This window comes from Penicillium soppii (genome assembly GCF_028829465.1).
Source record: "Penicillium soppii strain IBT 18220 chromosome Unknown utg000006l, whole genome shotgun sequence".
Taxonomy (NCBI): domain Eukaryota; kingdom Fungi; phylum Ascomycota; class Eurotiomycetes; order Eurotiales; family Aspergillaceae; genus Penicillium; species Penicillium soppii.
The window spans coordinates 1217734-1243613 of NW_026643236.1; the positions used below are offsets into that span (position 1 = coordinate 1217734).

The 25880-nt window shown below is 47.8% G+C and overlaps 11 protein-coding genes across 11 annotated transcripts; 4 read left to right on the forward strand and 7 right to left on the reverse strand.

Moving 5' to 3' along the window:
• Positions 1–16: 16 nt before the first annotated feature.
• N7529_007830 (uncharacterized protein) lies at positions 17–247 on the reverse strand (the record flags this gene model as incomplete). The annotated part of the gene is made up of 1 exon (XM_057243357.1): positions 17–247. One exon carries the CDS (start codon positions 245–247, stop codon positions 17–19), a length of 231 nt encoding a protein of 76 aa, XP_057094895.1.
• Positions 248–1654: 1407 nt separating this feature from the next.
• On the forward strand, positions 1655–1967 carry N7529_007831 (uncharacterized protein; the record flags this gene model as incomplete). Its single annotated transcript, XM_057243358.1, has 2 exons — positions 1655–1691; positions 1801–1967. 2 exons carry the CDS (start codon positions 1655–1657, stop codon positions 1965–1967), a joined length of 204 nt encoding a protein of 67 aa, XP_057094896.1.
• Positions 1968–2502: 535 nt separating this feature from the next.
• On the reverse strand, positions 2503–3288 carry N7529_007832 (basic helix-loop-helix domain-containing protein; the record flags this gene model as incomplete). The annotated part of the gene is made up of 1 exon (XM_057243359.1): positions 2503–3288. The coding sequence occupies one exon, from the start codon at positions 3286–3288 to the stop codon at positions 2503–2505; it is 786 nt and encodes a 261-aa protein (XP_057094897.1).
• A 681-nt stretch (positions 3289–3969) lies between these two features.
• N7529_007833 (uncharacterized protein) lies at positions 3970–6716 on the forward strand (the record flags this gene model as incomplete). Its single annotated transcript, XM_057243360.1, has 5 exons — positions 3970–5360; positions 5417–5836; positions 5893–6152; positions 6200–6400; positions 6451–6716. The coding sequence occupies 5 exons, from the start codon at positions 3970–3972 to the stop codon at positions 6714–6716; spliced, it is 2538 nt and encodes an 845-aa protein (XP_057094898.1).
• A 126-nt stretch (positions 6717–6842) lies between these two features.
• N7529_007834 (NADH:flavin oxidoreductase/NADH oxidase) lies at positions 6843–8069 on the reverse strand (the record flags this gene model as incomplete). Its single annotated transcript, XM_057243361.1, has 1 exon — positions 6843–8069. One exon carries the CDS (start codon positions 8067–8069, stop codon positions 6843–6845), a length of 1227 nt encoding a protein of 408 aa, XP_057094899.1.
• Positions 8070–8516: 447 nt separating this feature from the next.
• On the reverse strand, positions 8517–10840 carry N7529_007835 (putative C6 transcription factor; the record flags this gene model as incomplete). The annotated part of the gene is made up of 4 exons (XM_057243362.1): positions 8517–9797; positions 9848–10532; positions 10583–10677; positions 10769–10840. 4 exons carry the CDS (start codon positions 10838–10840, stop codon positions 8517–8519), a joined length of 2133 nt encoding a protein of 710 aa, XP_057094900.1.
• Positions 10841–11260: 420 nt separating this feature from the next.
• N7529_007836 (putative MFS transporter) lies at positions 11261–13114 on the reverse strand (the record flags this gene model as incomplete). Its single annotated transcript, XM_057243363.1, has 3 exons — positions 11261–11924; positions 11979–12234; positions 12286–13114. The coding sequence occupies 3 exons, from the start codon at positions 13112–13114 to the stop codon at positions 11261–11263; spliced, it is 1749 nt and encodes a 582-aa protein (XP_057094901.1).
• Positions 13115–16771: 3657 nt separating this feature from the next.
• N7529_007837 (bifunctional ornithine acetyltransferase/N-acetylglutamate synthase) lies at positions 16772–18248 on the forward strand (the record flags this gene model as incomplete). Its single annotated transcript, XM_057243364.1, has 2 exons — positions 16772–17250; positions 17312–18248. The coding sequence occupies 2 exons, from the start codon at positions 16772–16774 to the stop codon at positions 18246–18248; spliced, it is 1416 nt and encodes a 471-aa protein (XP_057094902.1).
• Positions 18249–18307: 59 nt separating this feature from the next.
• On the reverse strand, positions 18308–18838 carry N7529_007838 (TauD/TfdA family dioxygenase; the record flags this gene model as incomplete). Its single annotated transcript, XM_057243365.1, has 1 exon — positions 18308–18838. The coding sequence occupies one exon, from the start codon at positions 18836–18838 to the stop codon at positions 18308–18310; it is 531 nt and encodes a 176-aa protein (XP_057094903.1).
• A 3245-nt stretch (positions 18839–22083) lies between these two features.
• Positions 22084–23130, reverse strand: N7529_007839 (uncharacterized protein; the record flags this gene model as incomplete). Its single annotated transcript, XM_057243366.1, has 1 exon — positions 22084–23130. The coding sequence occupies one exon, from the start codon at positions 23128–23130 to the stop codon at positions 22084–22086; it is 1047 nt and encodes a 348-aa protein (XP_057094904.1).
• Positions 23131–24637: 1507 nt separating this feature from the next.
• On the forward strand, positions 24638–25343 carry N7529_007840 (uncharacterized protein; the record flags this gene model as incomplete). Its single annotated transcript, XM_057243367.1, has 3 exons — positions 24638–24880; positions 24910–25092; positions 25182–25343. The coding sequence occupies 3 exons, from the start codon at positions 24638–24640 to the stop codon at positions 25341–25343; spliced, it is 588 nt and encodes a 195-aa protein (XP_057094905.1).
• Between the last annotated feature and the right edge of the window lie 537 nt (positions 25344–25880).

A 25880-nucleotide genomic window follows, 5' to 3' on the forward strand; every position in this document is an offset into this window, starting at 1 on the left:
ATATGAGGAGGGCTGCTCACGCAACATATTGGCCGGCGTCAGAACTGTCAGCCGCGATGCTGACAGTGCCGTAATTATTGTAGACAGCCCAGGGAGACAGGGATCCGAGTTCGAAAGACGGGTTTTGTACAACATTATGACTCCATGAACATTTCACATCAGTTCCTGTAATGACAGTAGTCTCCGCAGCCGCATTGAATGGCAGTAGGAGGAGCAAGAAAGAGATAGGGAGAGGATGCCGCATCATGTTCGAAGCGGCATAGACCCAAGGAGGTCACTAAAGCAAATTAAAGAGTGTAGTAGGGATTAATCGACGAAAGGAAAAGCATGAATCATTTGATTGTTATAAATTTTCGGATATGGTAATTTTCTATCATATCATCACCACGTTACGAGATCTTGTGTTTGTGGGCTAACTTCAGGTTCTCCTCAGTCAAACCCAGGAAATATTGGCGATACCTCCACTCAACGCGTCACTAGTACTATAAGACAAGCGAATAATACTGTTTCGGTTCAAGGACGGCGGCATCGCCGACAAAGAGATGTGCTTGCATAGCGGTTAGTTTAGCCGAGTGTGGAAGCTTAACTGTTTTCGGGGTTTTTTCGGAGGAGATCAGGGGTAAAGCCGATCCAACACACACCGTTGACTTTGTCAACATACACCTTTCGAGTCAACACCTCATTCCATACATGAAGTCTATCGGGCTAAATCAATATCATTCATAGCCTCAATGGTAATAGATGCGATTATCTGGACTAGTATTTCCCAGTTGGTTGTGTATCGTACGTTAAAAGGCCCATATTCTTACATCTGCAGAAAACTCTCATCCGGTTCGGGGACCGGCATTCGGATGCGGCTACGGAGGTGTATAGATCGTAGAGTCAAATGCATAAATTAATGTTGGCTAGTGCCTTAATCTTAATCTAGCCTTAAAGATTTCCCAGATTTTCTTCAATTATCTCTCACTTCTGATTTAGAATTGCTTTAATTGAGAGAATTATGTATCCCTAATTACACAGTCATGGATTCCAAGCCATTTTAATCTTGTTGTATAAGCCAAAGTATAGCGACGAAGAGCGAGTAATCCTTGCACTTTAAGGGTCAGTGACTCGACTGATTCCATGGTTGGTCTAAGGCACCAACTCTAGATAGGTAGTCAGTACTTGCATTTTAGGTAACTTTGTATAAGATTAACAAGTACCTATACGTTTCTAGACATTACCAAAAATTGAGCCCTTTGATACGCGGCAAAAGATTCCCTTTCTCGGTGGTGATTGCCCTCATGGACCTGACATTGTCCGTTCTGCTCAATCCACCTGTAATTTCAATCCTTGTCATTCTCGACATGGATTTCTCTCTCAAAGTCGCGGTAGCACTCATGCAACAGTTCCTTTTTCATTTTGCTCGTGTGGGAAATCTCGAGGACTTGGTCAAAGCTGAGAAAGACGCCCACCGACCGAAATCTATATTAGTCCAAGTATCCTCACTCTGCCTTACTGAAGTTAAGACTATATTTTGAGCTCAGATTCATTGCTAAATTGCTAATGATGAGCAACTCCGGAGTTTTCCTTCTATGGATTTGCCAAAAAATCTCAGTAAGTTAACTCAATACGCATGCAAAATATTGAAACGAGTTAACTCTAGCTAGTGGATATGCTTCGCAAAATCCAGAACGCCGTGGCTAGGCCAAGTAAGTGAGGCGGACACCCGCATGACCGTCGGTACCCTTCTTGTCTTCGCACATGGGATCGCTAACTCTACCCTCCGCGACTAGGAGGTCAACAAAATCAGAATTCAAGAAGAAAAGACGTGGAAGCACAGCTCCGTGAAGCGTTTTGGCGAGAAATATATACTCTTGGTACGCCCGGGCTATGGTACTTGGTGTAGCGATCCGGACGACGTTACCCTGAGCCTCCAGGTAGTCGAGGCTAAGCGTGCGGACTCGTTTTCCGATGTTCTGCCCTGAGCTCTCGCATACACGGGTAAGTACGGGGCGACACGTTACTATGATGGAACAGGATGCTGGATTGTTGAAAGCTTGATGGACGAGTAGATGCTAGATCAAAATAAACTCACCCCACTCACTATGGTTCGTTCCGCTGATATGATCCTTTCGGAGGCAAAGCTGTTCTCAGGATTGGCCAAATACAACAATGCCCCACTCCTCCTTTTTATATTTTGCCATGGACTACCGAATCATCACAAGAAGCAGACTTCCGCCTCTGTAACAGATACGTCTCACGGGACTCGATTACGGAAATAAAATTCTCGTCGATATGATAGCAAGCCCATCGCCTTAATGAGCCCTGCATGCCTTTGCGTGTGCGATTGAACTTTATCTGTGCAGCGGACGGTGGGAAAGAAAAGAAGCCTGATTTGATAACATCGACCTCAGTAAAAGCTACACAGCAATGAATAAACATAGGTTCAAGACACTCAATTATAATACAGGATATGGTTGGTCACAAAATTTCTGAACACATGTACAAATATCGTCAGAACTAATGTTCAAAATTTTCTTCTTCCTCAATAGGAAATAGTCGCAACTTGTTCAGCTTCTCTTGCTGTTTCAGTTGTTGCAGTTGCTGTTCAAGAGCATCGTTGCCCTGAAGCAATTTTTCAATCCATAATGCAGCTTCTTGAAGAACATATTTCCTTGTGTAAGAATGTTTCTCAAGACCCGGCACGATGTGGCACAGTTCTTTATATCGCTCTCCAATTATCTCTCTCCTCTTCTTTTCTGATCGGCAATGGCATAATTTCTGCCCGGGCTTCTGAATACATTTTCTCTTCTTTTGTCCGGGCTTATTGGCGGCCTTTGTGCAGCTCGCGCGCCGTGTGCAGACAGTGGTGTCTGGTGACGACCGCTGGACCTGACTTGATGGAGGTGATGATGATGATGACAATGAAGGTGTTTCAGATAATCTTTCGTTTTGAGGAACCATCGATGACTGAAACATCGGGAGTGAAAATCCATTCAACTGCATAGGATCTATGTGCGCTTTTTGAGGTTGTTCCTGGATATGTTCCGGGACGTCGATGCCGATGTCAACGCTGGTGCAGAAACTGGCCATATTTCGCATCAAATTTTGTACAAGTCGCTCTTCTGTCCATGTGCCGATGGGGCAGGAGAATCCGTGGTAACAGAAGCTGGGATCTGATCCCCACTGGAGGCCTTCTTCGACGGGCCATCGGTCTCGGGGTATAGGTTGATTGTCAGCTTGCCAAGGGCAGCAATGTGAAAGAGTGGCAGGATCCATGATGCGCATTTGGTTTCCGTACTCCATTTGGACTTGCAGTGAATGATCTTTCGCTGTGTTGAAATTCAGGTAGATACGCGCATGCGCGGAAATATGCAGGTTGGATGTTGATATGTAAGGCTCGTGCGTCACAAGGCTTTGTGCTTCGTCGAGATAATGCAGTATGTAAGGATGAGATTAGATTTCCCCGATTCCAGTGGATTGAAAGAAGAAAGGTCCTACGGCTGTTTAATCAAGATCCCCCATGATTAAAGAGAAGGGCTAACTACGTCAATTCCGGAATGCACCCGGGATAGAAACACTCCGGGTGCATCCCGGACCCCACAAACCATGTCTCTTCAACAAATCGGACTCGAATAAATTCCGATCACAGTTCCCAACAATCGTAACGTTGTCTGCCTAGACCTCAAAGACAGTCAAACTCAATATTAAGTTATCTCGGCTTATTGATTTTCTGACTTTTGAGGAAATTTAGGTTTCGCGGGGTATAGATTCACACGTGATTCCCCCCCGTGTGCATTCCGGGTGCATCCCGGGCCTCCGGGTCTTTTCCACTCCTTCCCCAACCATCAGACAGCAAGCCCCTTTTCGGTCACCACCCGGATTGCCAATCATACTGTGCAAGGACACTGGAGTGTGGGTCATTATTATCATATACAACGTATCATCGTGTCCTTGTGGCTGATAGGACAAAGCGCGGTTCAGCAGATGCCTCCGAAAGGCGGGATCTCTAAGCGAGAGACACCTCGTCGGCGCAAAATCGCTTTGGCTTGTGAATCTTGTCGAGACAAAAAGGTCCGGTGCGATGGCGAAAAGCCGATTTGTGGACCATGTGCTCGTCGCTCGTATACCGTTCAGCAGTGTGTATACAAGCTTGATAATGCGAGGTCTGCCAGCAATGATGAGTACTTGAAGATTCTCCATGCGCGCATTCGAGAATTAGAGGAAACATGTGTAAAGGGGGGTGTTGCTGTACCGCCTGAGTCATCGCAACATGGAGATTACAGGGCATCAGAGAGTCAAATGGACGAAGATGTGCATCTGGATCCTCTGGATACAGAATCACGGACCTCTGCTGCAGCAGAAGGATTACTTGGCTTGGGTTCGACCCCTGCTTTATCAGGCCCAAGTCCTATGTCAACGAACTCTACTTTCCAACCACCCAAGCTCCCAGCACAAAGGAACATATCCGAAGCGGAAGAGACCTACCGCACTCCGCGCGCCTCTCATTCATCTCCCGACGCTGCGCGGCCCAGAGCAGGAAGTATCTACCCTTCACCATCTCTTAACTCGCATGGAAATGTCACTGCTATGGGTGCCATCTCTGTTGCAGAAGACGACCAAGGCACAGACTCTCCGCGAGAGCAACAATACTACGGCAATTCTTCAGTGGCTTCCTTTATGCGTCTGGCAGGGGAGTCGATGCCTTTGCAGTCATATATGGCCGCCCTACGCGAGAGTAAGAATGAACCTTCCAGAGCCCAAGGCCCTGAAACCGGTCTCTGGCGAGATCTAGGCCATCCCTCCGTGGATCTTCGATTCGACGACTTTTCTCTACCACCTCGATCGCTGGCAGACCACCTGCTCGAATGCTACTGGGACAGAGTCCACTGTCTATTTCCATTTTTCCACCGTCCAAGTTTCGAGCAGGCATACGAAAACCTCTGGGGGTCGAATAAATCACCCAAACCTGAACTGCCTCAGCTCAACATTGGACTTGGTGGAGCTTACGATTGTGGTCCAAATTCTATGGTCTTTCATTGCGCACTTAACTGCATTTTTGCGCTCGGGTGCCATTTCTCTGATATCCCACCTGCTGAGCGAGAAGCAGCAGTTTACTCCTTCTTCTTGCGCGCAAAGCGCTTCGTCAACCTTGACCTTCTGGACATAGGTACTATTGGGGTGGTTCAGACACTTCTCATTGTTTCACTTCTTCTACAAAGCACCCCTTACCCCAATCGTTGCTGGAATGCAATCGGTCTGGCGTGTCGAGCAGGCCAGGGGCTAGGATTGCACGAGACAACCACTCACGCTTCGAATAAACCACTTGAGACGGAAATTCGTCGGCGGACTTGGCATAGTTGCGTCATTATGGACATGTTCGTGCTCTTTATTGATAAAATAACCTAGTCAAATTGCTAATCAGAGTAACCAGGATTGTGAGCATGACCCACGGAAGACCGAGCATGACTTCTCATATTTCACCCGTGCCATTACCCGAGATGGGGGTTGATTCCCATGCAGCAGATCCTTGTGAGCTTAGCGGACAGCCTTGCGATCATAAAATGGGTTATATGACTTTTTACGTCTCAACTATCGAGCTGTACAAAATTCTCGAGTCTATTTTATCTGAAGTTTACAACGCCTGGCAAAGTCGATCGAATAACACTCGCACCACTTCCCCACGCGGCTCGAAGCTGTGTAGTCTTGACGTGCTGATGGAACTTGACGATAGGCTCTCTGCGTATGAATCTAATGTGCCTAAACCCCTGAACTGGACAAAAGAGCCGTTACAACGCTCGGGAAGCGGTAATATATCCATCTTCAAGCGCCAGCAAAACGTCTTGCGAGCTAGGTATTCACTCCCAATGGATCTCTCGATCACAACTTCACCTTTGCTAATGAAAACAGAGCCATACATCTTCGCCTCCTTTTATATCGCCCTATGTTCACGCAATTGTGCTCCGATGAACGGGCAAGTTCTTCGCGACGCCCTGATGTTGACCCCGCAGATAGAATCAGTGCAGCATCCACGGAGAAGAATTTGATCTACTCTTCAGTTTTCTCCAAATGTGCTGCATCTTGCGTCATGGCAGCCATAGACCTAGTCTCACTGGTCCACCAGACATATCGAACAAGTGTAACCGATGCATGGTGGTATAATGGGTTTTGTTCGTCAACTCTATCCCTAGTTGAATAATTGACTAATGCTCCATAGATACCTCGACTGCAGGGTTTATATTGATAATGTCATACTCCTGCCACTCGATACGCGAACAGGTTGATTCGCAGATCGTAGATGAGAGCTGGCGCAAGTGTGAAGAGATATTGGCTTTCATGGCCATGTTCAGTCTTTCTGCTCGCAACTCGCTGCAATTTTTACAAGTGACACACCAACATATCGCTCAAAATTACTCAAGTTTGTCTTTCTGTCTTCGGAAGTTGAATCCTCTGCTAACTTTCCTCTAGCGACTTCTCGAGCCGGTGATACTACGTCTCTTGCTGCTACGCAGATGCAACAACGGAGCAGTCAGTTCCCGACTCGAGTTGATGCTTCGTCTCAGCCTACAGAGTCAGTGTCTGAAGAACACGCTTTTCGCCAGGAGCCTAACAATATGGACATGAATCCTTTTACAACCTGGGATGAGATGGGCTTGGGCCAAGAAGAGTTCGGATTTCTTGGTAGATTCGATTTGCCGGATCTTGCAAGCTGGTTCAACGATATACCGCCTTGAATTCGCATGGCCGAGGTTATCTATGATTTTTGGTGGAGACTGCTAGTCGGTTTGACACAAATAACATGGTCTGGTGTCTAAACGAGGTCTATGATTTACCATTCGGTTTTGTCTATTTCATGCTACTCATTCTTCGTTCTGCTTCCGCGCCCGCCCCTTGAACCCCCAGGCGATCTGGTTTGCCATCTTCACATCGACCTCAAGCTCGTCCGCAAACGCATACACCAAACCAGGATTCTTCTGGAACCACCGTCCACACATCACAACATCCAGTCCATCGTCAAGAAGCTGCTGAGCAAGCTGAGCAGTCTTGATCCCACCAACAGCCGAGACAATCATTTGATCACCAACTGCCTTCTTGATCTCAAGCGCAAAAGGCGCCTGATATCCTGGCCCAGACTTGATACTCGTTGACTGCATGGGATGCACACCGCCAGAACTAACATCCAAAAAGTCCACACCTCTCCTCGCAAGAATAGGCGCAAGCCTCACACTATCAGCAACCGTCCAACTCTCAAACTCGTCAACCAAATGATCAAACCAATCCGTCGCACTAATCCGCAGGAATAGCGGCATAGTCTCCGGAATTGCCTGACGAACAAGATCAACAATCTCCAACACCAACCTCGTCCTATTCTCCCAGCATCCACCATAAGCATCGGTGCGCTTGTTGCTAATTGGGCTCAAGAATTGATGAATCAAATACCCATGCGCAGCATGAATCTCCACAACATCAAACCCAGCCCGCACAGACCTCTTAGCAGCAGCAACAAACGCCCTCTTGAACTCCTCAATCTGCTCAATCCCCATCTCCCTCGTCTCAGGATACTCTTCATTGAAACGAATCGCAGACGGGCCCCAAACATCCCCAGGCCACCCGCCCACATCCTTACCAGCCGTCGCATTCATCGAAACAAACGGCGCAACGGTACTAGCTTTCCGGCCCGCATGGCTAAGTTGGATCCCAATCTTCTGGCCTTGGCTGTGCGCAAACTGCACAATGCGTGCCAGCGGCTCGATTTGGCTATCTTGCCACAGTCCGATATCTTGGGGCGTGATGCGGCCTTCTTTTTGGACGGCCGTGGATTCCATTATCGAGAGGCCGGGCCCGCGCTGCATTATCCCGCCCAGGTGTGTCAGGTGCCAGTCTGTGGCGTGCCCGTTGGACGCGGAGTATTGGCATAGTGGGGCGAGGAAGAGTCGGTTTTGGAAGGTTGTGCCTCGAATTTTGAGGGGTTGGAAGAGGGTTGGTGGGTTTTTGGTTGTTGATGTACCTGAGGGTGGTGTTTGGGCGGGCGTGTAGTATGGGGCGCCCTGTGCGGCTGGGTTGTCCAGTGCTGAGGCTTGAGGCATTTTGGACAATGGGATTGCGGTTGAAATGTAAAATTTTGGGTTCTTTTTGGATTTTGTTCCTCGATGGTGGGCAAGCTAGGCATTAAGTAGCCTTGATGCCGGGTTTGGTCTACTTAGGCCGAATTACTGGGCAAATAAAGCAGATGAGGTTCTCTCAGAGGCTGCTTTGCCCTCGTCTCTCTTCTTCGGTGAAATTTGAGTATGCCGAATTCTCTGTCAAAATCATCATCAATGCTAAAATATGACGGTTGGTTTCCCTTGTCGGGAAGATGGTATTTTGCCGATATTCGAAAAATCGACCTCGCATTACTCTTCCTCTTCCTAAAATTTAATAAGGGAGATATCAAAGTTGAACTGAGTTAATTGGGTATCACTACTCTCATCTCTAAAACAATATCAATAATACAAATAATACCAAAAGATTACAGGTAGACATCATCATCATCATTACAGAGCATCAAAAAGCCTAGTATCCGCATGACTCCAAAACGTCCCCGAAGAATTCTCCAACGTCTCAAAATCCGGCATCCAAAGCGGATCATTCTCATCCTGATCAATCCAAGGCGCCAATTGCAACGCCATTCTAACCGCATGCTCCGATTCATCCACAGGCGCCGCCTGCGCCAGCGGCACCCCAGAATCCGGCGCCAAGCCAGTGGGATTAACAGGCGGGAACTTTTCGCTCCCTGACATTCCCGGCGCAGTGGGATTCGTACTCCAATTAACGCCATACTGGGCAGTCATCAGCTCCGCCATTCCGGCGTTCCGGGCAGTCTCGTTGCCTTGTAATTTCTCCATTGCTGCGTTGACGAGGAGTTCGAATGCATCGCGGTATTTCTTGACCCATGCTGCGCGCTCGCCCATTACGAAGAGGACTGTTGAGCAGGCGCGGATGTCGTTGCTCATTCGGACGGACCAGACTTGGTCAGTGTGCGTCCATAGCGCGTAGAGTAGGGTTATACCCGCCATGAAAACGGTTTGGACGGCTAGGAAGGAGTGGCCGTATTCAAGGGTTTGGTGGAGGCGTTTATGCGATTGGCAGATATTTCCTGCTGCCAGGAGGCAGATTTGGTAGTATGGGTCTGTTATTGGGAGGAGTGGGAGGAAGGGTTGGATGAGGAGGCGGACGGCGCGGTTGTAATGGAGCATTGGGTAGTCCAGGTCTGGGCCGGTGAATCTTAGGAGAGCAGATTCTTTCCATTGTTCGAGTTCGAGGTAGAGGGGGTCCATTTTTGGTCGGAGGGATGAGAGGGGCCTGTCGGCGCGGTAGATCTTGTGTTGGATGCGGGAGTCGATCCGACGGAGTTTGAATAGATAGATTGCAAATGTGAGAGACGTTGTTTTGTTAGGGTCTTGGGGTGCTGTGAGAAGCGCCGGGTCTTGAATGTCGTCGTCCACGTCCAGTGGCAGATCAAGGTCAATGTGACGGTCGGATATGCTAAATGGGCGACCGAGGGACATGGATACAACTCGCTCCAAATAGTACACCGTCCAAAAGAGCCTTCGTCGCATTTGGGTGGTGAACGGATCCATGTTGCTTTCATTTGCCTTGCGATGGAGGCCAAGGTCAATAGCAGTACGCATGGCAAGTCCGATCATGTACCACATGCCATGACTAGATGCTGTTCGCAGATGATATACAACGAGGAGAACCATGGCTTCGATGTTTTCAATGGACCGCGCTTCACACATCGTGGGGACATGCTGTAAAGCAGCGGTATAGAATCGCTGGAAAGTTGTCAGCATGAAATGATTTCGTGGACAAAAAATCAAGCTACCTCCGGTGAAGTGTATGCATATTTCTCACTCAGCTGAAGCATAGTTGCACCGATTGCGTAAACTATGTTGAGTTTGAATATCGCGAATCGATCAGCCATTGTAAGATCCTCTCGCTTGGTCTTGGATAATCGCCATCGATCCTCATGAATCTGCCACACTTGTTTTTGATTAAGGAAAGGATATCGAGAATGAAGCCGTGTGAAATAGGTATCGAGGATTCTGGCGCCCATCTCATCAGTTGGCGGTTCAACATTGGCTGGCAAAAGGTCATCCACCCTCGTATTCCGATCTTGAATTCGAGGAGCACTGGGCTGCTCTGATGGTCCGTGTACTCGACCTTTCGTATTTCGAGAATTGTTGACAAGGCTGTTGTTCTGCTGTTGTCGCATTTTCGAGATAAATTGGTTCCATACACTGGTTTGGACCATCTCTCCCAGGTTGGCAGCCAGAGAAAGACCAGAGCTGGCTCCTACGTATGCAGGGGCTTCTGAGGAACTCAATGCTAACAATCCCACAATATCCCCGACAGGGTTGTTTTCAAGGCCTGAAGTGGCTGTCTGTGGCGTTGCATGGCCTTGGGGAGTGAACAGCGATCGTGTGGCATTTCGAGCATTCTGATCTGTGTCTGACTGAGTGAGTCGACGCTCAAGAAAGGCCACGCGCTCTTCTAACACTCGTGTGTAACTATCATCATATTAGTCTCGATGTTCTGTTACTCCGCTTCCACTACTCACTCATTTAGACGGTCCTTGTCTTCCCGCACGCTAGACTTGTCGCACTGGACTCCCGCTTTCTGACAGTTTGAGCAGGTTGGATATTCATTGTCGCACTGGTAAATAATGAGTTAAAATCCTTAAATTGATGCTTATTGGAGCTAGCCTTTTGCTTCCGAGTCTTGCAGCGCGTGCATGCTGTCCGACCGCGTTTCCGCGGATTGTGATCTCGCGATGGACTGGTATGTCTCGAAGACTCAGGGCTGTGACCCAGAGCATACATTTGGATCCGGGTTGCTTAATCAAGGCAGACAGTCTTGGTTGGTTCCATGACAAGTTTCAATGTTCGTGATGACGAACGTCGGAGGTGCGGAATGCCAAGACAACACCGTTGGCTGAACATCACCGGGGCTTTCCAGGCGTTCAGTCTACGATTTTGTATGCATCCAACAATGGGAGTCTTCCATATATTTCACTCACATGGACTCAGGTTGCTGGAAACACTTAACTACGTAATCGAAGTTCCCCTATTGCTTCACATTCGTAACGAAAGCCATAATTTTGTGCTCGTGTTTTGATTAAATTAATGTATCGATGCAAGTCTATAATGCCTTTTGGTATCACCCGCCCCCATGCAAGAAAAATAAACACAAATGCAAGTTGCTAATAGTCGAGTGAGTGGCTGGCGTTTTCCAACGTCTATTTGTTGGAATGCTTCTCTTTCTCCAAATTGTCGTTATTAGGCTCCGTACGAGAAGGTGGCATCGAGGATTCAGCGAGTGTCGACACTGAGGAACGCTTCTCAACCTGTTCATGCGGCGGATGAATAACAGACTCCTCGGGCTCTTCCATAGTAGCCGCCTCGGCATCTCTCTCCTCTTCAGCCTTTCTCTTTTCTTCTTCAATCTCCTCGGGTTCCTTTGGTCTCTCTAGGCCTCTATCGCGCACAAATCCACATGCAAGGAAGCACACTCCGATAAGCGGAACTTGGAGGATAAATACTGCGTGGGAAGCATTACTATAGGCAAGAAGTATTGATGCCCACTCCGAGGCGCTGAGATTTGATCTTGAAGGAAGGGAGTAGGAAGATTCTGCCAAGTACGCAAACTTTGTTGGCAGGTTGGATCGAAGCGTCGCTTGCAAAATTGCAGCTGATATCGCCAGACCACATGCACCCCCCATGCAGCGGAAGAAGTTGCGGTTCGCGATTACAACTGCTCTTTGCGATTTCGTGCAATGGGCTTGGAGAGCGACGAGCGTTGGTTGAAAGGTGAAGCCGATTCCAGCGCCCATGATTGCCACAATGACTGCAATCACGGCTGGATGAGTGTGATTGCCGAACAATAGCATCAAGCCCGAGCCCCTGCAACAATTCAAAATTAGCACGAGCTGGTAGAGGGATTCTAATTCGACTTACAAGGTCCAAAGGCCGAAACCGATCCAGATTATTTCGCCGTAGCGTTTCATTCTGGAAATGTACTGTCCGGATGTGATTGAGAAGATTGACTGGGCTGCAACCATCGGACATGTCATCGCTGCTGAAACAATGGGTGACCAACCACGGGCGTTCTGGTAGTACAGTGGCAGGTAGTATAGATTTGCCTGGTAGACCGCGCCAAACAAAAAGCTTTGGAGGAAGATCGCAGAGACAACTTTGTTTTTGAAAAAGGCCACTGGTGGATGTTAGCTAGATGACCTCATCTGAACTAGGGAGTCAATCATACCTGGAAGCATTGGTAATGTAGCAACTTTCCATTCAATTAGAAGAAATGCAACAAATGCGCAACTTCCGATCACAAGCATACTGATGACCATAGGTGAGTCCCATGGGAAGTATGAACCACCACCTGAGATAGGGATCAAAAGGAAGATAATACCAATGGATGATGCAAGCACACCGAACCAGTCAATGCGAGCGACATTTTGCCGGAAACTTCCCTTTCCTGCATTGTTCGGGATAAGGAAGTATCCGACAACCGCGGAGCAAGCAGCCAATGGAGAAATCAACCAGAAGAAGCCGCGCCACGTTGAACGCATAATGAATGCAGCAGCCAGGAATGGCCCGATGATATTACCAACACCTAGAGATGCACCCAGGATACCTTGGTACTTACCTCGCTTCTCGAGGGTCACGATATCAGAGACAATGATCATCGTCAAAGAAGTCACACCACCGCCAGCAACACCAGCCAAGCCTCGGAAGACATAAAACATTGCTGGGTTCTGTGACAAGCCGCACAGCAAGTCTGCAATACAGAGTAGTACTAAGGCGGAGAGATATACGATCTTTCGACCAAATATATCCGACAGTCGACCGTATAGAACTGTGAACATTGTATTTGCAATAAGCGAAGAGGTTCCAGCCCATGATATGGTATTTTGGGCGCCGAGGTCGCGTGAAATGGTTGGCAAAGTGACACTGATTCCATTTTGATCTACCATGCAAATTAACAAGGAGATTGCCAGACCAGTGAAGACAACCATGAGCTGCCCGAAAGGCAGAATATTGGTTTGGTCATGGAGCGCCTTTTCGGCCTCTCTTTGTCGATTCATGATTGGAGATGTGAGTGCGCCAAGCCGGATTGATAGATTGTACCCCTATATATTTGATGGGTTTCATCCGATGCCATGTATGCCGCGTGCTGTGACGTAGAAGAATCCTTATACACAAACAAGGTTGGACTGGGAGTCTTGGCGTGATACTATCCAGATAATGGAAATGTGGAGGGTCTAATGTTATTTAAAGGAAAATCTAACACCCCATCAAAGACAGACAAGAGTCATTGGATTGATAAGAAAAGTTTTTCATACAGGTTTAGTCTCAATCGGCTACTGAGTGCTGGCAGTCCATTGGAGGTTGAGGCCGCTCACGTCGGATCCACGTCCGACACAGTAAAAATTCGTAGCCCGGTCTGCGTTTTGGCCCTATGCCGTATCGGAGGTCCATGAGGTCCACGATCCAGACACTGTGGGTACAATTCCGCGTCATTCTTTCATTGCCGTTGGTGAAAAGCAGAGTCTGCAGTGGATCCGCATTTTCGGATGACCGATCGGACCTCCGACATGCTTAGTCATTTCCACCACGCTCAAGCCCTTAGGAATAGGTTTGGATCCCGGATCCCCGGGGTCATTGTCAAGCTACATAAACTTGTAGTTGACCTTGATGAAGATAATACCGAGCGACGTCAAAGATAGTTATGTCAAGAATGAGATGGACAGAGTCGTTTGTGGCTAGCTCCTCCGCAATCTTTGGCGGTGTTGATATATACCCGAGCCATACTTCGTAAACGGGCCTTACATTTATACTAAAAAATCAGGATAGCGGCGGTCATCTATAAAAGTCTTGGGGGTCTAGGTCGACGCCTTCCTGTTTTAGAACGTACTTGACCGTTGCTTCGCGGCCTTTGTTTGCTACGAATGAAAGTAGAGTCACCCATTTAGAATCTTCGGAATTAGGGTTGACACCCTCCGTCGCAAGTAATAGCTTGACAGCTTCCTATGCCCCCGCTCGCGCTACATCATATAGCGGTGTTCAATCATAGCGGTCCTTAGAGTCTAGGTGGACACTCTCCGTTTCGAGCAGCAGCTTGAAGACAGCCGTGTTCATATTTTTAGCAGCGTATGATAACGGCGTTGGTCCTTCTAATTGCTTAGAGTCTAAATCAACGCCCTGGGCTGCGAGTAGTAGCCTGGATATAGCTACATTACTATATTCCGCTGCATGCGATAGCGGCGTTCGTCCCGGGTCCTTAGAATCGGGGAAATTACTTCTGCTCTTGCAGATGCCGCTGTCTAGCTACGCGCAACCCGCAATTCGCAGATCGTGTCAGAGACATCATCGCCCAAATCAGCGGCCATCGATGAGAATTATTCAAGGTTTTGTAAACTTCGTCATTCTTCAAAGCAAATTGATTTCGAGAGTGACGAGACAAGCCGAAATGTCTATAAATACCTCCTCTACCCCTAGGCTGTTGCCCAACGAGACAACTGCATGGCTGCTCCACACCCGAGCAGCTCTTAGGTTCAAGGTGTCAGAACAAGTTCTTCCCAAATTATTCAACCGCAGGCATTCTCACTACACTGAAAAAGATAGAATACATCTTGGATATACGAGACACATGTTGTGCCACAACCGACAAAAGATGGAGTCGAGACACTTATTTGCCTTATGTTCTGCACATGTACTTAATAAGTTATCTTTCCCATTGAAAAACCATCAACCACCAAAATATTTAACTACTCAACTTCCAGTCAAAAAGTAGGACAATGATGTCGCAGGTATGTAAAGTGCCAGTTCGAGCCGGTCTAATGGTTGTACCGATATCGGATATGCTGCCAGTTATGCACCTAGATCCGCATGCAATCGGCCGCTATTAACAAATACAACCTACATTGAGCCTATGTTCTTGCACTTAAACAATATCGGTTGTTGGGCCGAGCTCATTTCTTGACCACTCGGATATGTTAGTTAGGCAAACCCTCTCCGCTCCGGTAGCTAATGGCTAGCAGAAAACTATAAGTCCGCGCCATAATGGGACCTCGATGGCCCAAAGACCGTCCTCGCTGTCCCGGGTCAAGGCTATGCCCTACACGCCACCTTCTGACCTTTATCGCCTCGAGTCATGTCGCATATCGACGGTGTCTTACGCGGCTTGTGGCGACTTGTGAACTAGGGCAGCGTGCCAATAACAGGGGCGGAGATGCAGCTTGCTACGACCTGTCCACCTCTGCCTGTATTTGTGAAACATGCCACCGCCGCGGCAACACGCTTTAAGGTCGACCATCTAAGACTACAAGTACATCTGCCGAATAAAATTGTCTAGGGCCGCTCGTTCCCACCGTCTGTCACGATATTACCGGTACAGATTAAAACAAAACACAACAATAATGTATATCGTCTGAATAATAAGCACTTTGTGAGCCTAGCAGCAGTCGGACATTGGCTAGTTCCAAATATATTCGGTGAACCAGCCCCCTAGGCTAAATCAACCACCCACGCATTCCGGTCCGCATAACAGGCGTCTTATTACTGAGACGAAGGAGGATGTGTGGTTCATTCAAATGCAAAACACGCTGTGTTTCAAAAGTTTTAGGCCACAGAACCAACACTCTGCAAGTCATGCCACCAAGCTTGTAAAAGGTAATGTCGGAACGTGGTCGTTACAGTACGGACTAGTACGGGCATAGCCAATTCAGTACTTGAGTGTTTTTTTATGTACTATAGAAAGTGCAGAATAAATAGGGGTTGGGCTTAGTAAGGTGGTTGAGAAGCCTTAGGATCATCAGGCAGACGGAGGTGCTGAATATTCCTCGGGCGCACTACTCATCCCTGCTTTTATCTTCTGCTCTCCCAGCGCACGGATTAATTTCGGACTATAATGTAGGGGGCTCTGGGGTATTAGAGAATACACGTGGCTCCGCCGTTGCAACGCCCCCCATTATGTTGGGGATGTCTGTCTGGACTCTGGCCTGTCTTCTTGTTGTATAGGGTGGACAAATCAGTACAACCATTTCTAAATGCATGATCTGAAAAACGGCTAAATAAACGCTTTAGCTTGGTAGGTTGGGCAACCACATACAATTATTAAAGGGCTACAAGAGAGGGATGGCAAAAGGAATGATAAACTGAGATGCATGAAGAAGGAAACCTACCTAAGCTACGAGGTCAAAACATGTTGTTGGGAAACATGAATGAAAACGGTCACGCGACCTCTGAACAATGATCTACTTCAAAAATGCGATATGTCCATCTGATTGTTTCCGCCCTGCAAGGAAGAATCGTCCTATGTGGCATCTCCTGCCTCGGACCTTGACGGACTGCAGGTATCCTCAGACTCGAAGGACGCCAAAGATAATACATGTTGCAATCTGCTCCACAAGTTTTGTCGTCCACCAGTGTAAGAGATTTTTCGGACGCCACCCATGCCTGCGCCTGAGTCACGCTAAAATGACGAGTCTTCCTAATTCGGGTAGAATCTAATAGGAGAAATTGCACTGGCTCAAACAAAAATTCAGACCGAGGAACCAGAATCGAAGTGCTTTGCTTACTTGGAATGGGGGAGAGGGGGGTCCCGGGTGCAAGGTCCAGCAACTCCACCGGCTCGGGGGGTCGATCCCGCAGTGGGTCGCGTTTTGGTCACATCCATGTATTTAACTTATCGTGTTGGGGGCCATTTGCGCGTCTCTTTCAGATTCTCTCCTCCACCCAGGATGCCACTCCGTTTGACCAGCCCGCAGTTCCGTGCCTTTTCGACAAAGTTCGACAAATTCGAGCTCTATGGGGGCCGGTCCATCCCCGCCAAGAAGCAGCGGTTGATCCCGACCTCAGGGAGTTATCCAAAGGGATTCAACGTTGGCAGCATCCGCGCTGGCATTAAGCCTGCCGGTAACATTCAGCCAGACTTGCTCATCGTTGCCTCGGATACGCCGGCATCAGGTGCCGCAGTCTTGACTAAGAATGAATTCTGTGCTGCTTCTGTGACGGTCACCCGCGAGCTTATGCGCCGTACCAAAGGTGCTGGACTGCGAGGCGTCATTGCAAACTCGGGGTGCGCTAATACTCTTACCGGCCAGGCGGGACTTGACGATGCGACCGCTATGGGCCGCGGAGCTGCGAAAAGCATATCCACTGGAAATGCCGATGAGGGATCATCTCTGATGGTTATGCATACAGGCACAGGTGCCCAGCGGTAAGCTCGCTTCTACATTCCAAATATCAATCCCCAAGAGACATGCTGACCGACTGAACAGACTGCCGATCGACAAAATCCTGCATCATATACCTGAATTGACTCAAAAGATGGGAAATGCACATGACCACTGGCTCGAGGCCGCGGTCGCCTTGAGCACAACCGACACGTATCCGAAATTAATCTCAAGGACCTTTAGCCTGCCTTCCGCACCGAAAACTAAATTTTCCCTCGCGGGTCTGACTAAAGGCGCCGGTATGGTCCACCCGAACATGGCCACCACGCTAGGAATCATTTGCACGGACGCTCCAGTTACACCAACCGCCCTGCAGATCCTCCTTCGAGGTGCTGCATCTAAGTCATACAACTGTATTTCTATCGATGGTGATACATCCACTAATGACATGGTCACCATGTTTGCCAATGGAGCAGCTGCATCTTCTAGCCAGCTCGCGGTGGACGTCTCTCCAGAGCCGTCGGCTGACTTTGTCGCGCTGCAGCACGTTCTCAGCGGGTTCATGTCTGACATGGCTAAGCTGGTTGTACGAGACGCCGAGGGTGCCTCGAAATTTATCACGATTCGGGTGCGTGGATCACCATCTTATGATGCAGCTCATCACATTGCGTCGGTGGTCGCACGCTCTGTGCTCTGGAAAACGGGAATATATGGACTGGATCCGAATTGGCATGGAATTCTAGCCGCACTCGGATATTCGCTTCTCGACACCTCGTTCGCCGGACAGGGTATTATCATCCCCGAGCAGACATCTGTGAGTTTCATGGATGGCCCCGAGGCCGTCAAATTCTTGGATCGCGGGGTACCGGTGCCGGTTGACGAAGCCAGGATAAAACAGATCATGGAGAAAGAAGACCTAGAAACTATTGTGGACTTGAGGCATGGCACGTCTCAAGAAATTACCCCCGAGGAGGCAATTTATTGGACGTGCGATATGACGCATGATTTTATTTCAATGAACTCGGGAGTTGAAATTAATTAGGCAGAATCTGACCTGAAATTAATCTTGAGAAACTAAACTAAATACGAAACGGCGTTGAATCACCTGTAATTCACCTGGCCACGGAACAAGCCGCGCACACCACTCTCGCTGATTGCAGTGCGACCATGTAACGTGCCATAGTTGTCAATGATAAGGAGATCACCCACCTGCCACGGGTGCTGGTACAGATAGCGCTCCTGATACAGCCAGGAATACAATTCATCCAAGAGCGCCACAGACTCTTCCTCGGTGACGCCCTTCACTCTGATTTTCCAGCTGCGCTCCTTATTATCAGGGAACGGCAACGACACGGCAAGACAATTCCGACCATGCTCCAGCGTGACAGCCTGCTTCTCGAACCACTTATCCTCCAAACTCTTCATGTGGTGACCTGTCTCGACAATCTGGTACTCAAACATGGCATTCTCCACAGCCAAGCCCAGCGGCTCGGGCATCTCCGCCATGGCCGCAACCTGATCCACAACTGTGGTCTCGCTGCTGCCGGGCAGGTCATTGAACTCACTCGCATACAGCATCAAAAGATCGGGGCGGTGGCTAACAAATAGCCTGTATGTATGCGCCGGCAGCATGCCGCGGGCTAGCACGACATTACCCTATTCCGTGTTGCGGAAAGCTTCATCAGATCCGAGCCGCCGGTCTGGACTTTATGCTGCCCAGGCTCCCCGAGCGCGCGCAGATCGCACGGCTCGACCAGCAGGCACGCGATACCATGACGAGTCCCCCTTGCAATTCGCTGAGAGGTCACAAAGTCCTTTGAAACAGGCTATGCTTGATATCCTTCGTTCTTAGTAGACTTACGGGCGGCTATCTACAAAGGGGCCACATGGAGGGTGCAAACTATTGATAACAATATGATGATGCTTTGTGTGCTTTGACTTTCATTTTCACAAGCAGCTAGGGTCCTGTATCTGTCCTGAACCTAGACCGCTTCCTGCTGGACAATTGGTTTTACAAAATGGAAGCCACATACACCTCGGATTCATCCAATTCCAGTATGATATCTCTGGTCCTGGGCTACATGAACCAACTACCCCTCAATATCCGCGCAGTATAACAGCTTTTTATACGAGGTGTACGGCACCATCTAACACGAGTACTCCGCCTTCTTTCGTTGCCTCAATCTCATGATATAGCTTCTCACACTTTATATACTTTGTAGCCCTTCAGGGGATTTGTGTATTTCATATATGAGTTCATAGGGAAATGTAATAGTCAGATAAATGCTAGATGATATTATACGCTTTGTTTGTCATTTACGGAATCATATTATAGGCTAATGCGGCTGAGTGAGATATTGCCCGCGAAAATACCGCTTTTGGCGCGATAATATATAGGGTTCTCCCAATTTTTTCAGACATCACGTATAGCGTAAATGCCCCATTATCACAACGATCCACTCCAAGAATACAGAGTTTATCGGAAGGTTGTAGTTCCATACGATGTTTTATATGATAATTGATTACAAGAAATATCAACGACTTAGTCTCGCTCCCAAAGTTACCTAGGTAGAGAGCGCCCAGTGCCGGACTATGCCGACGCCTGATAATACTCAGCCTTCGGTGGCATACATAAAAGCGCTAGTACTAGTCACTCATTTCCCTAGCTATCATTATCCGCCATACTGAGCCCTAAACAGAGACAAGTCGAAGGAAGTCCCTGTTCATTGCAGAAATATATCCGGCCGGTGTAGTTTACAATCACTATAGGTTGAACCATTTTAGCAACCGAATTTTGAAAACTACCTTTGTCACCATCCTAGCGAAACGTATCGTCTTACGTGCCGATCCAAGATCTTCTGCCAGTGACCTGAATACATTTTGTCATTTATGATGAGGCTGCTATCTCTCCTAGCATGGCTATCCTTTGCAATATCTGCAACTGCACTCATAGCCGGTATGCCAACTGCCTGACAAACACAAGAATACTGTATTTTGTGACAATGCTGACATTATGACAGACAGGTCAGATGGACAGGTATATCACTAGGCGCAAAGCTCGCCTTGTGGCCAGAGGTTTCTAATAGGAAGAAAGCATCAACTATAAAGAGACGTTTGCGCCCGTAGTCAAGTCAGCTTCAACCCGCATCTTATTCGCTTTAGTGGCGGTTTGCCATCGGTATATCTACCAATGATATATCAAGACGGCGTTCCTAAACCGCAGTTAAGAGAATCCCATCTACATAAAAGCCCGGAGTGACGTACAGTTATCTGACGGGCACTAATTATTACTCCTCAAAGCCCTTTAGAAGCAGTCTCCTCGCGCGTGGTATCAAAAGTTCCGGGACACTCTTATTCAGTAGGGTTAGCGTATGTCAGCCTAACTCATGTGTTTTTATTGATGATAAGGCCGAACTCATACTTGAAGTACACGTGGATGGCATAAACATGATGCCGGGAGATCTTAAGGCAATACTTTACTTCAAGGCTCAACACTCAAAGGAATTTCCGAATTCTGACGCCGGCGAGTGCTCTTAGGAATGCATATGAAACAGAAACATAAAGAGTTTCACGTCAATCAGAGGCAATACAGTGTTGAATAGTTACGATGAAGATCTTCAGAGAAAGTGATTCAATTCATAAAAAGAGAGAGAAGAAACTATCTCAGACTAATAAGCGGCTGCGCTCTGATGGCTGATAAGCTTGGCGGCCAACGGCCACTACAACAATAGATATGGCTTTAAAGATGCTGTTCCCATCAAGACGCCTCTTTATACGAAATTCAAGCTGACGACGCCAGAAAACTACATTGCCAATACCAAGTTTCGCAGAGAACATCAGTCGAAAGTCGGATCGCTCAATTTCAGCAACCACTAGACAACACTGGATATTGCCTTTGCTACGGGTTATGTCGCTCGATATGCATCCGATCCAAACCAGGCTTACATGGATGCCGTCGATCGAATCTGTTTATACCTGAAGAGCGACTCAAGGAAGGGAATGGACTTTTCAGATTAACTTGCCTTTGGGTTGAGAAGTTTTGTGGACAGCGACTTTGCCGGATGTGAGGAATCGCGCAATTCAACCACTGGTTGGGATGTGTGTAACAGTCAAAGCTTGACTGCCTGGTTTTGTAGGGCTATTGCCTGAAGATTCCTAGGGGTGCCTTGAGCCACTTTTTATACTACTAGGATTATGCATCATGGAGCTATTGGCCACGCCGCTTCTGGGGTTCTAGTGGTCATCCTTTCTGTCAAGCATTTAGTCGTAGGCGATGAATGCGGTCACTATCAGCGTACGCACTCCAAGCCAACAAAGTCTAAGCAGTGATTTAAAGTGCTCCTAGAGTGGGCTGTGAAGGAACGGGACAAGGAGAATTTCGAATAAGAGCAATCGCAGAATGCCGCGACGATTTTTTCGAAGAGTGAGGGAGGGAGGTGGAATCCAAAACAATTAGAGAGATGCGAAATATAGATTCATGCAAAGGTGTAGACTTTACTACATAGATGCGAAGATAATTTTTCAATTGAATTTCATGATTGGAATCATAGCATGTTCATCGTTTGGTCTGACTATCCAACCGATCATGGCCGATCTGAAGTAGTGTTCCCATGTTAACGCTCATCTTTGTGTCGCTCAATACAAAAGATCAGTATTGGTTGACGATCTGTCCTATGCGAGTGTTCGTGAACCTTGGTGTTTGTAAAGACTTCAAAAATCCAACGCCAGGGATCACATCATCTCAGGAAAGAAGCATTAATGAAAGAAAAAGGGAGTTTTCTTGACGTCAAGTACAGATCCACAAAGGTGATTCAAGAACACTACACGTTGAGAGAGCCTCACGACAGAATAGGGTCTTTCTTGGAAATTGTACACACTTAGGTAGACTTGCGGTCTAACTTCCTCGCCCTAAGATATTCATAATCACACATCGCGTCTTTGACAGATTGCTCCAGAGCCTCACTCATTTCCTGGCCAAAGTCCCGCTTCCACTTAATAGACTCAGTTGCAATGTCAATGCCATCGCTACTCTTTCCTTTCAATACCCCCGAAGAATCCAGCAATGTCTTTTCCATGACCGCGCCCAGAGACTTCTTAGTCTCGCTCTCAGATGAGGATTTTGCTTCCCCACCCTTGGGCGCAGAGTTCCAAGCAAACTTCAACTGAGACGAATCTAGGCCAGTAGTCTCGCAAAATTCGGCGATGGCTGCCGGATTCGAGATGACATCATCTGCATCTAGCATCAGTGGCTCAGAAAACAACTCGCAGGACCAATCGTAGAGCGTCCGGGTCCATTGAAGTGTCATATTTGCCTGTAAATGGGGCTGGAACTCCGATTCATGCAAATATCCCTCTTCGTGAAGCTCCAGCATAGCTCGATAATAAGATGGAAACGCCAGGGCTGGGTGTCTGATCAAAAATACCAGTCGCCACTTCCGCAAAGCTTCATCGGGAAGGACAGTCTGATTCTTCGAAGACCAAGTCGAGGTAGACGATGAGGAGTTTTGTTGAACTCGGAATAACGACTGCGGGTGGGTATTCTGCTCGCCGAGCACGTCACTGATTTTAGCAGGATTGAAAAGCCAGAGCGCGTGCTCTTTGACCAGGAAGTGCTTCCCCTGCTCAATAGCGGCATTTGAATCATGCTCTAGCTTCTCAAAACATTCCTGAAAGATATGTTGCAAATCCTGGGCCTCCTCTCTTCTCAGGTCTCCGATCGGCCTATAGGTGTTTCCTGTCATTCTGGACTTCAAGAAGGCCGGTCGAAAATAATAACCTCCAATATCATTAGATAAAGTATTGGGCTGGTCATCGATTGCGAGTATCTTCAAAAGCAAATTGGATGCGGTGCGGGGATAGGTGACCAAAAAGAGACGCTGAGACGGACGCTCTACATGCGCGTGAGGAGACTGGATGCTGCCCATTGTTCTCAAATTGGGGGATATACAATATAATGAGAGAGAGTACTAATTAGACGAAAGATCGTATACGCACTTGATGAGGTCAGGCGTAGGGATTCGCATTAAAGAAAAGATTTCTCCGCGAAGGCGGCCATTAATTTTACACAATTTCCTGATCCACAGGTGTAAAGTTGTAATTTGTCTCTGCTCCATCCGCATGCATTCATCATCCAGCCTCAGGGCTCTTGGCTCATCTATGTATTGTAATGTTCTCGGTGCAGGTTTCACGCCAGTCGGGTGGAACCAATCATTAGGTCGTGCAAAACTGGGAGATCTACCAATAATACCCCGAGTTGAGAGATTACAAAAAATAACCTTATCGCCTATTTAGGATATGTATAATCTGTGCATGGGTGGAACAATCGTTCAGCTGCGTGCGGTCCAAGCCGATATTTGGGGCTATCGGATCCTTGGAATGAACGTAATGCGCCCGTATATCAAAGTTCATCCTTTCCCGCCCTGCTCCACAGCCCCGGATTACCCTAGTGGGAACTCAAATATGTACATATGAATGTAGTATCGATGCTGCACGCTGTCGCATATACCAGTGTGTGTACGTATGCGTAAAGTGGGGACTAGTATACCAGTTGCAACACAGATCGGGAGGTATTGAGCTGTTAATAAGATGGTATGTATCTCGAGAATCTTCTGCTCTTATCGCTAGTTTCATGCAGGGTGCTGATCTTCCCTCCCCTCAATTTTATACATAGGAAAGCTCGTCATTTCGTGGAACCTGTGTCAAGGCTCGACTGATCAAACTAGACAGAAAAGCAGATGTTGATTGATTTGAAGAAAGGAAAGAAGACTGGCTGTCTATGCAACCGAAGGCTGGGGTTGATAGGCCTGAACCCTACGGCATTGACCGCTTTTATGATGTATTCGGTAGGCGGGTGGCCACTGCAAGCGAGAAAGTTGGGCTAGCACTCTTTGGCGCATTGGCTTCGAAGTAATGACCCATTATTATTGTGACCACGCACAATCGTGTCCTTTTCATCGTCACCCTGACTTACTCGGTACGGATGTTGAGAAAGCAAAATCTCGACCACCTTCATCTTTCTCCAGAAAAATATTGGCTTACTTTGAGTCCGGTCGCCAAGCCAGGGACTGCTGGCTAGGCGGTGGCGATGCCGTACCTCTGGTTTGCGAAGAGGGAAATATAAGCGCTTTGGTACTGAGTTGACTGCCCGTTGGTCTTAATGTCGCAGAGGTTGCAGGCTGAGCGAGGCGGAATTTACGGTGTCCAGTAAGCACTGGCATGGATATGTCAATGCTACACTGGACCGCACATGTGCTCATTGGCTCGGTCTTAAACGCAAGGCTATGGCGACGTGACTTGCTATTCCCGTTTTGCCCTCATATAAAATCCCTGATTAACGTGCTTCACAAACTTTGGAGACTCTTGACTGTCTTCCCTTGAACGAATATTGAGGCTCTAGTAACCAAATCTCACCCCGCCAATGAGCTCGCCGCCATGAATTTCATGGATTTATACTGGCTGGTCCAAACGATATTTCGTAAATTCTTAGGCACGCTGAAAGCAGAGGGCTGCACAGTGATCTCTCTTAATGAGATGTTAGATGAGTACAGTAGATTTACCATCTGGGGTGATCAGCAAGCAGCATACCGACCAACACGCCATCCTCGTTCTTTGGACCTCATCCTCCAGCGTGCGGACCGCGATGATTTGACATGGCGTATCTTCGCACGGCTGCGCGTATACCTCATTGAAGATAAGTCGTATAGGTCGGGCATCTGATTGTTCGTCTAACCTTGCTTTTAGAGGAAGCTATCGCTAGAAATGCTCCCTTCGACAAGGATGAATTTGATACTACCGAAAGCGAAACTGACACGGACCTAAGTTTTGATCCAAGAGAAAAGGCTGAGGGGCCAAGAATTCTTCAGCTCGACTGGAGGATCCAAAAGCAGGTACAAGTGCTTCAAAGTCAGGTAGTTTTGTCATAGCTTCCGCAATATCTCTTACCTGGTTGGCCACCGTATCAGTACAATTATTTCAGGAGTTCCTGCGAGCCCTCAAAGACAAGGACTGCCGCGTGATTTATCTCAATCTGGTTGATCGTCCTGCGATAATGGAGAAATCCAGGAACACTAAGCTCTGGGGTGATGTGACTGAAGAAGGGGACGGGGATCTGACTGACAAAAATCTTTCCTATAATTGAGGCCAACTTTCGCTAAATCTGCCAGCGGATGGAATTGAATAAACCGGCAGTGGATCTTTACCGGCGGCAAGAAAATCTGCTCGGTGACGGTAAGTGGTATATAGGTCGGGCACTTGAGTTATCGTCTAACCTTCCTACTAGCTACAATGATCGCTAAAAAGAAGAAGCATTCCATTTACCCTGGTTATGTTTCTGAGGATGATTATATTCAACGTCGCAATCGCAGGATGCCAAAGACTTGTTACCTTGTTAAGGTGATCCTAGGGAATATTTGATCGCTTTCCCATTTGAGTAATCTTGCGGCACGTCGCAAACAGGAAAGGCACCCACTGTTTCGGAAAACCCCATAGTGCGCAAGGCAGGCTAGAGAGATATAGCCAAGCTGACATCTAAGTGGGCAAGTTTAAACTTGGATATAGAATAGCGCTGTTGATATACTACAATCACAGTTCTCTTCTTATTCCAGGTCATGAAACTAAAGACTGCCACAACCGTTCATATACTGCATATTTCACACTACTTTAAATAGCCTCCAGA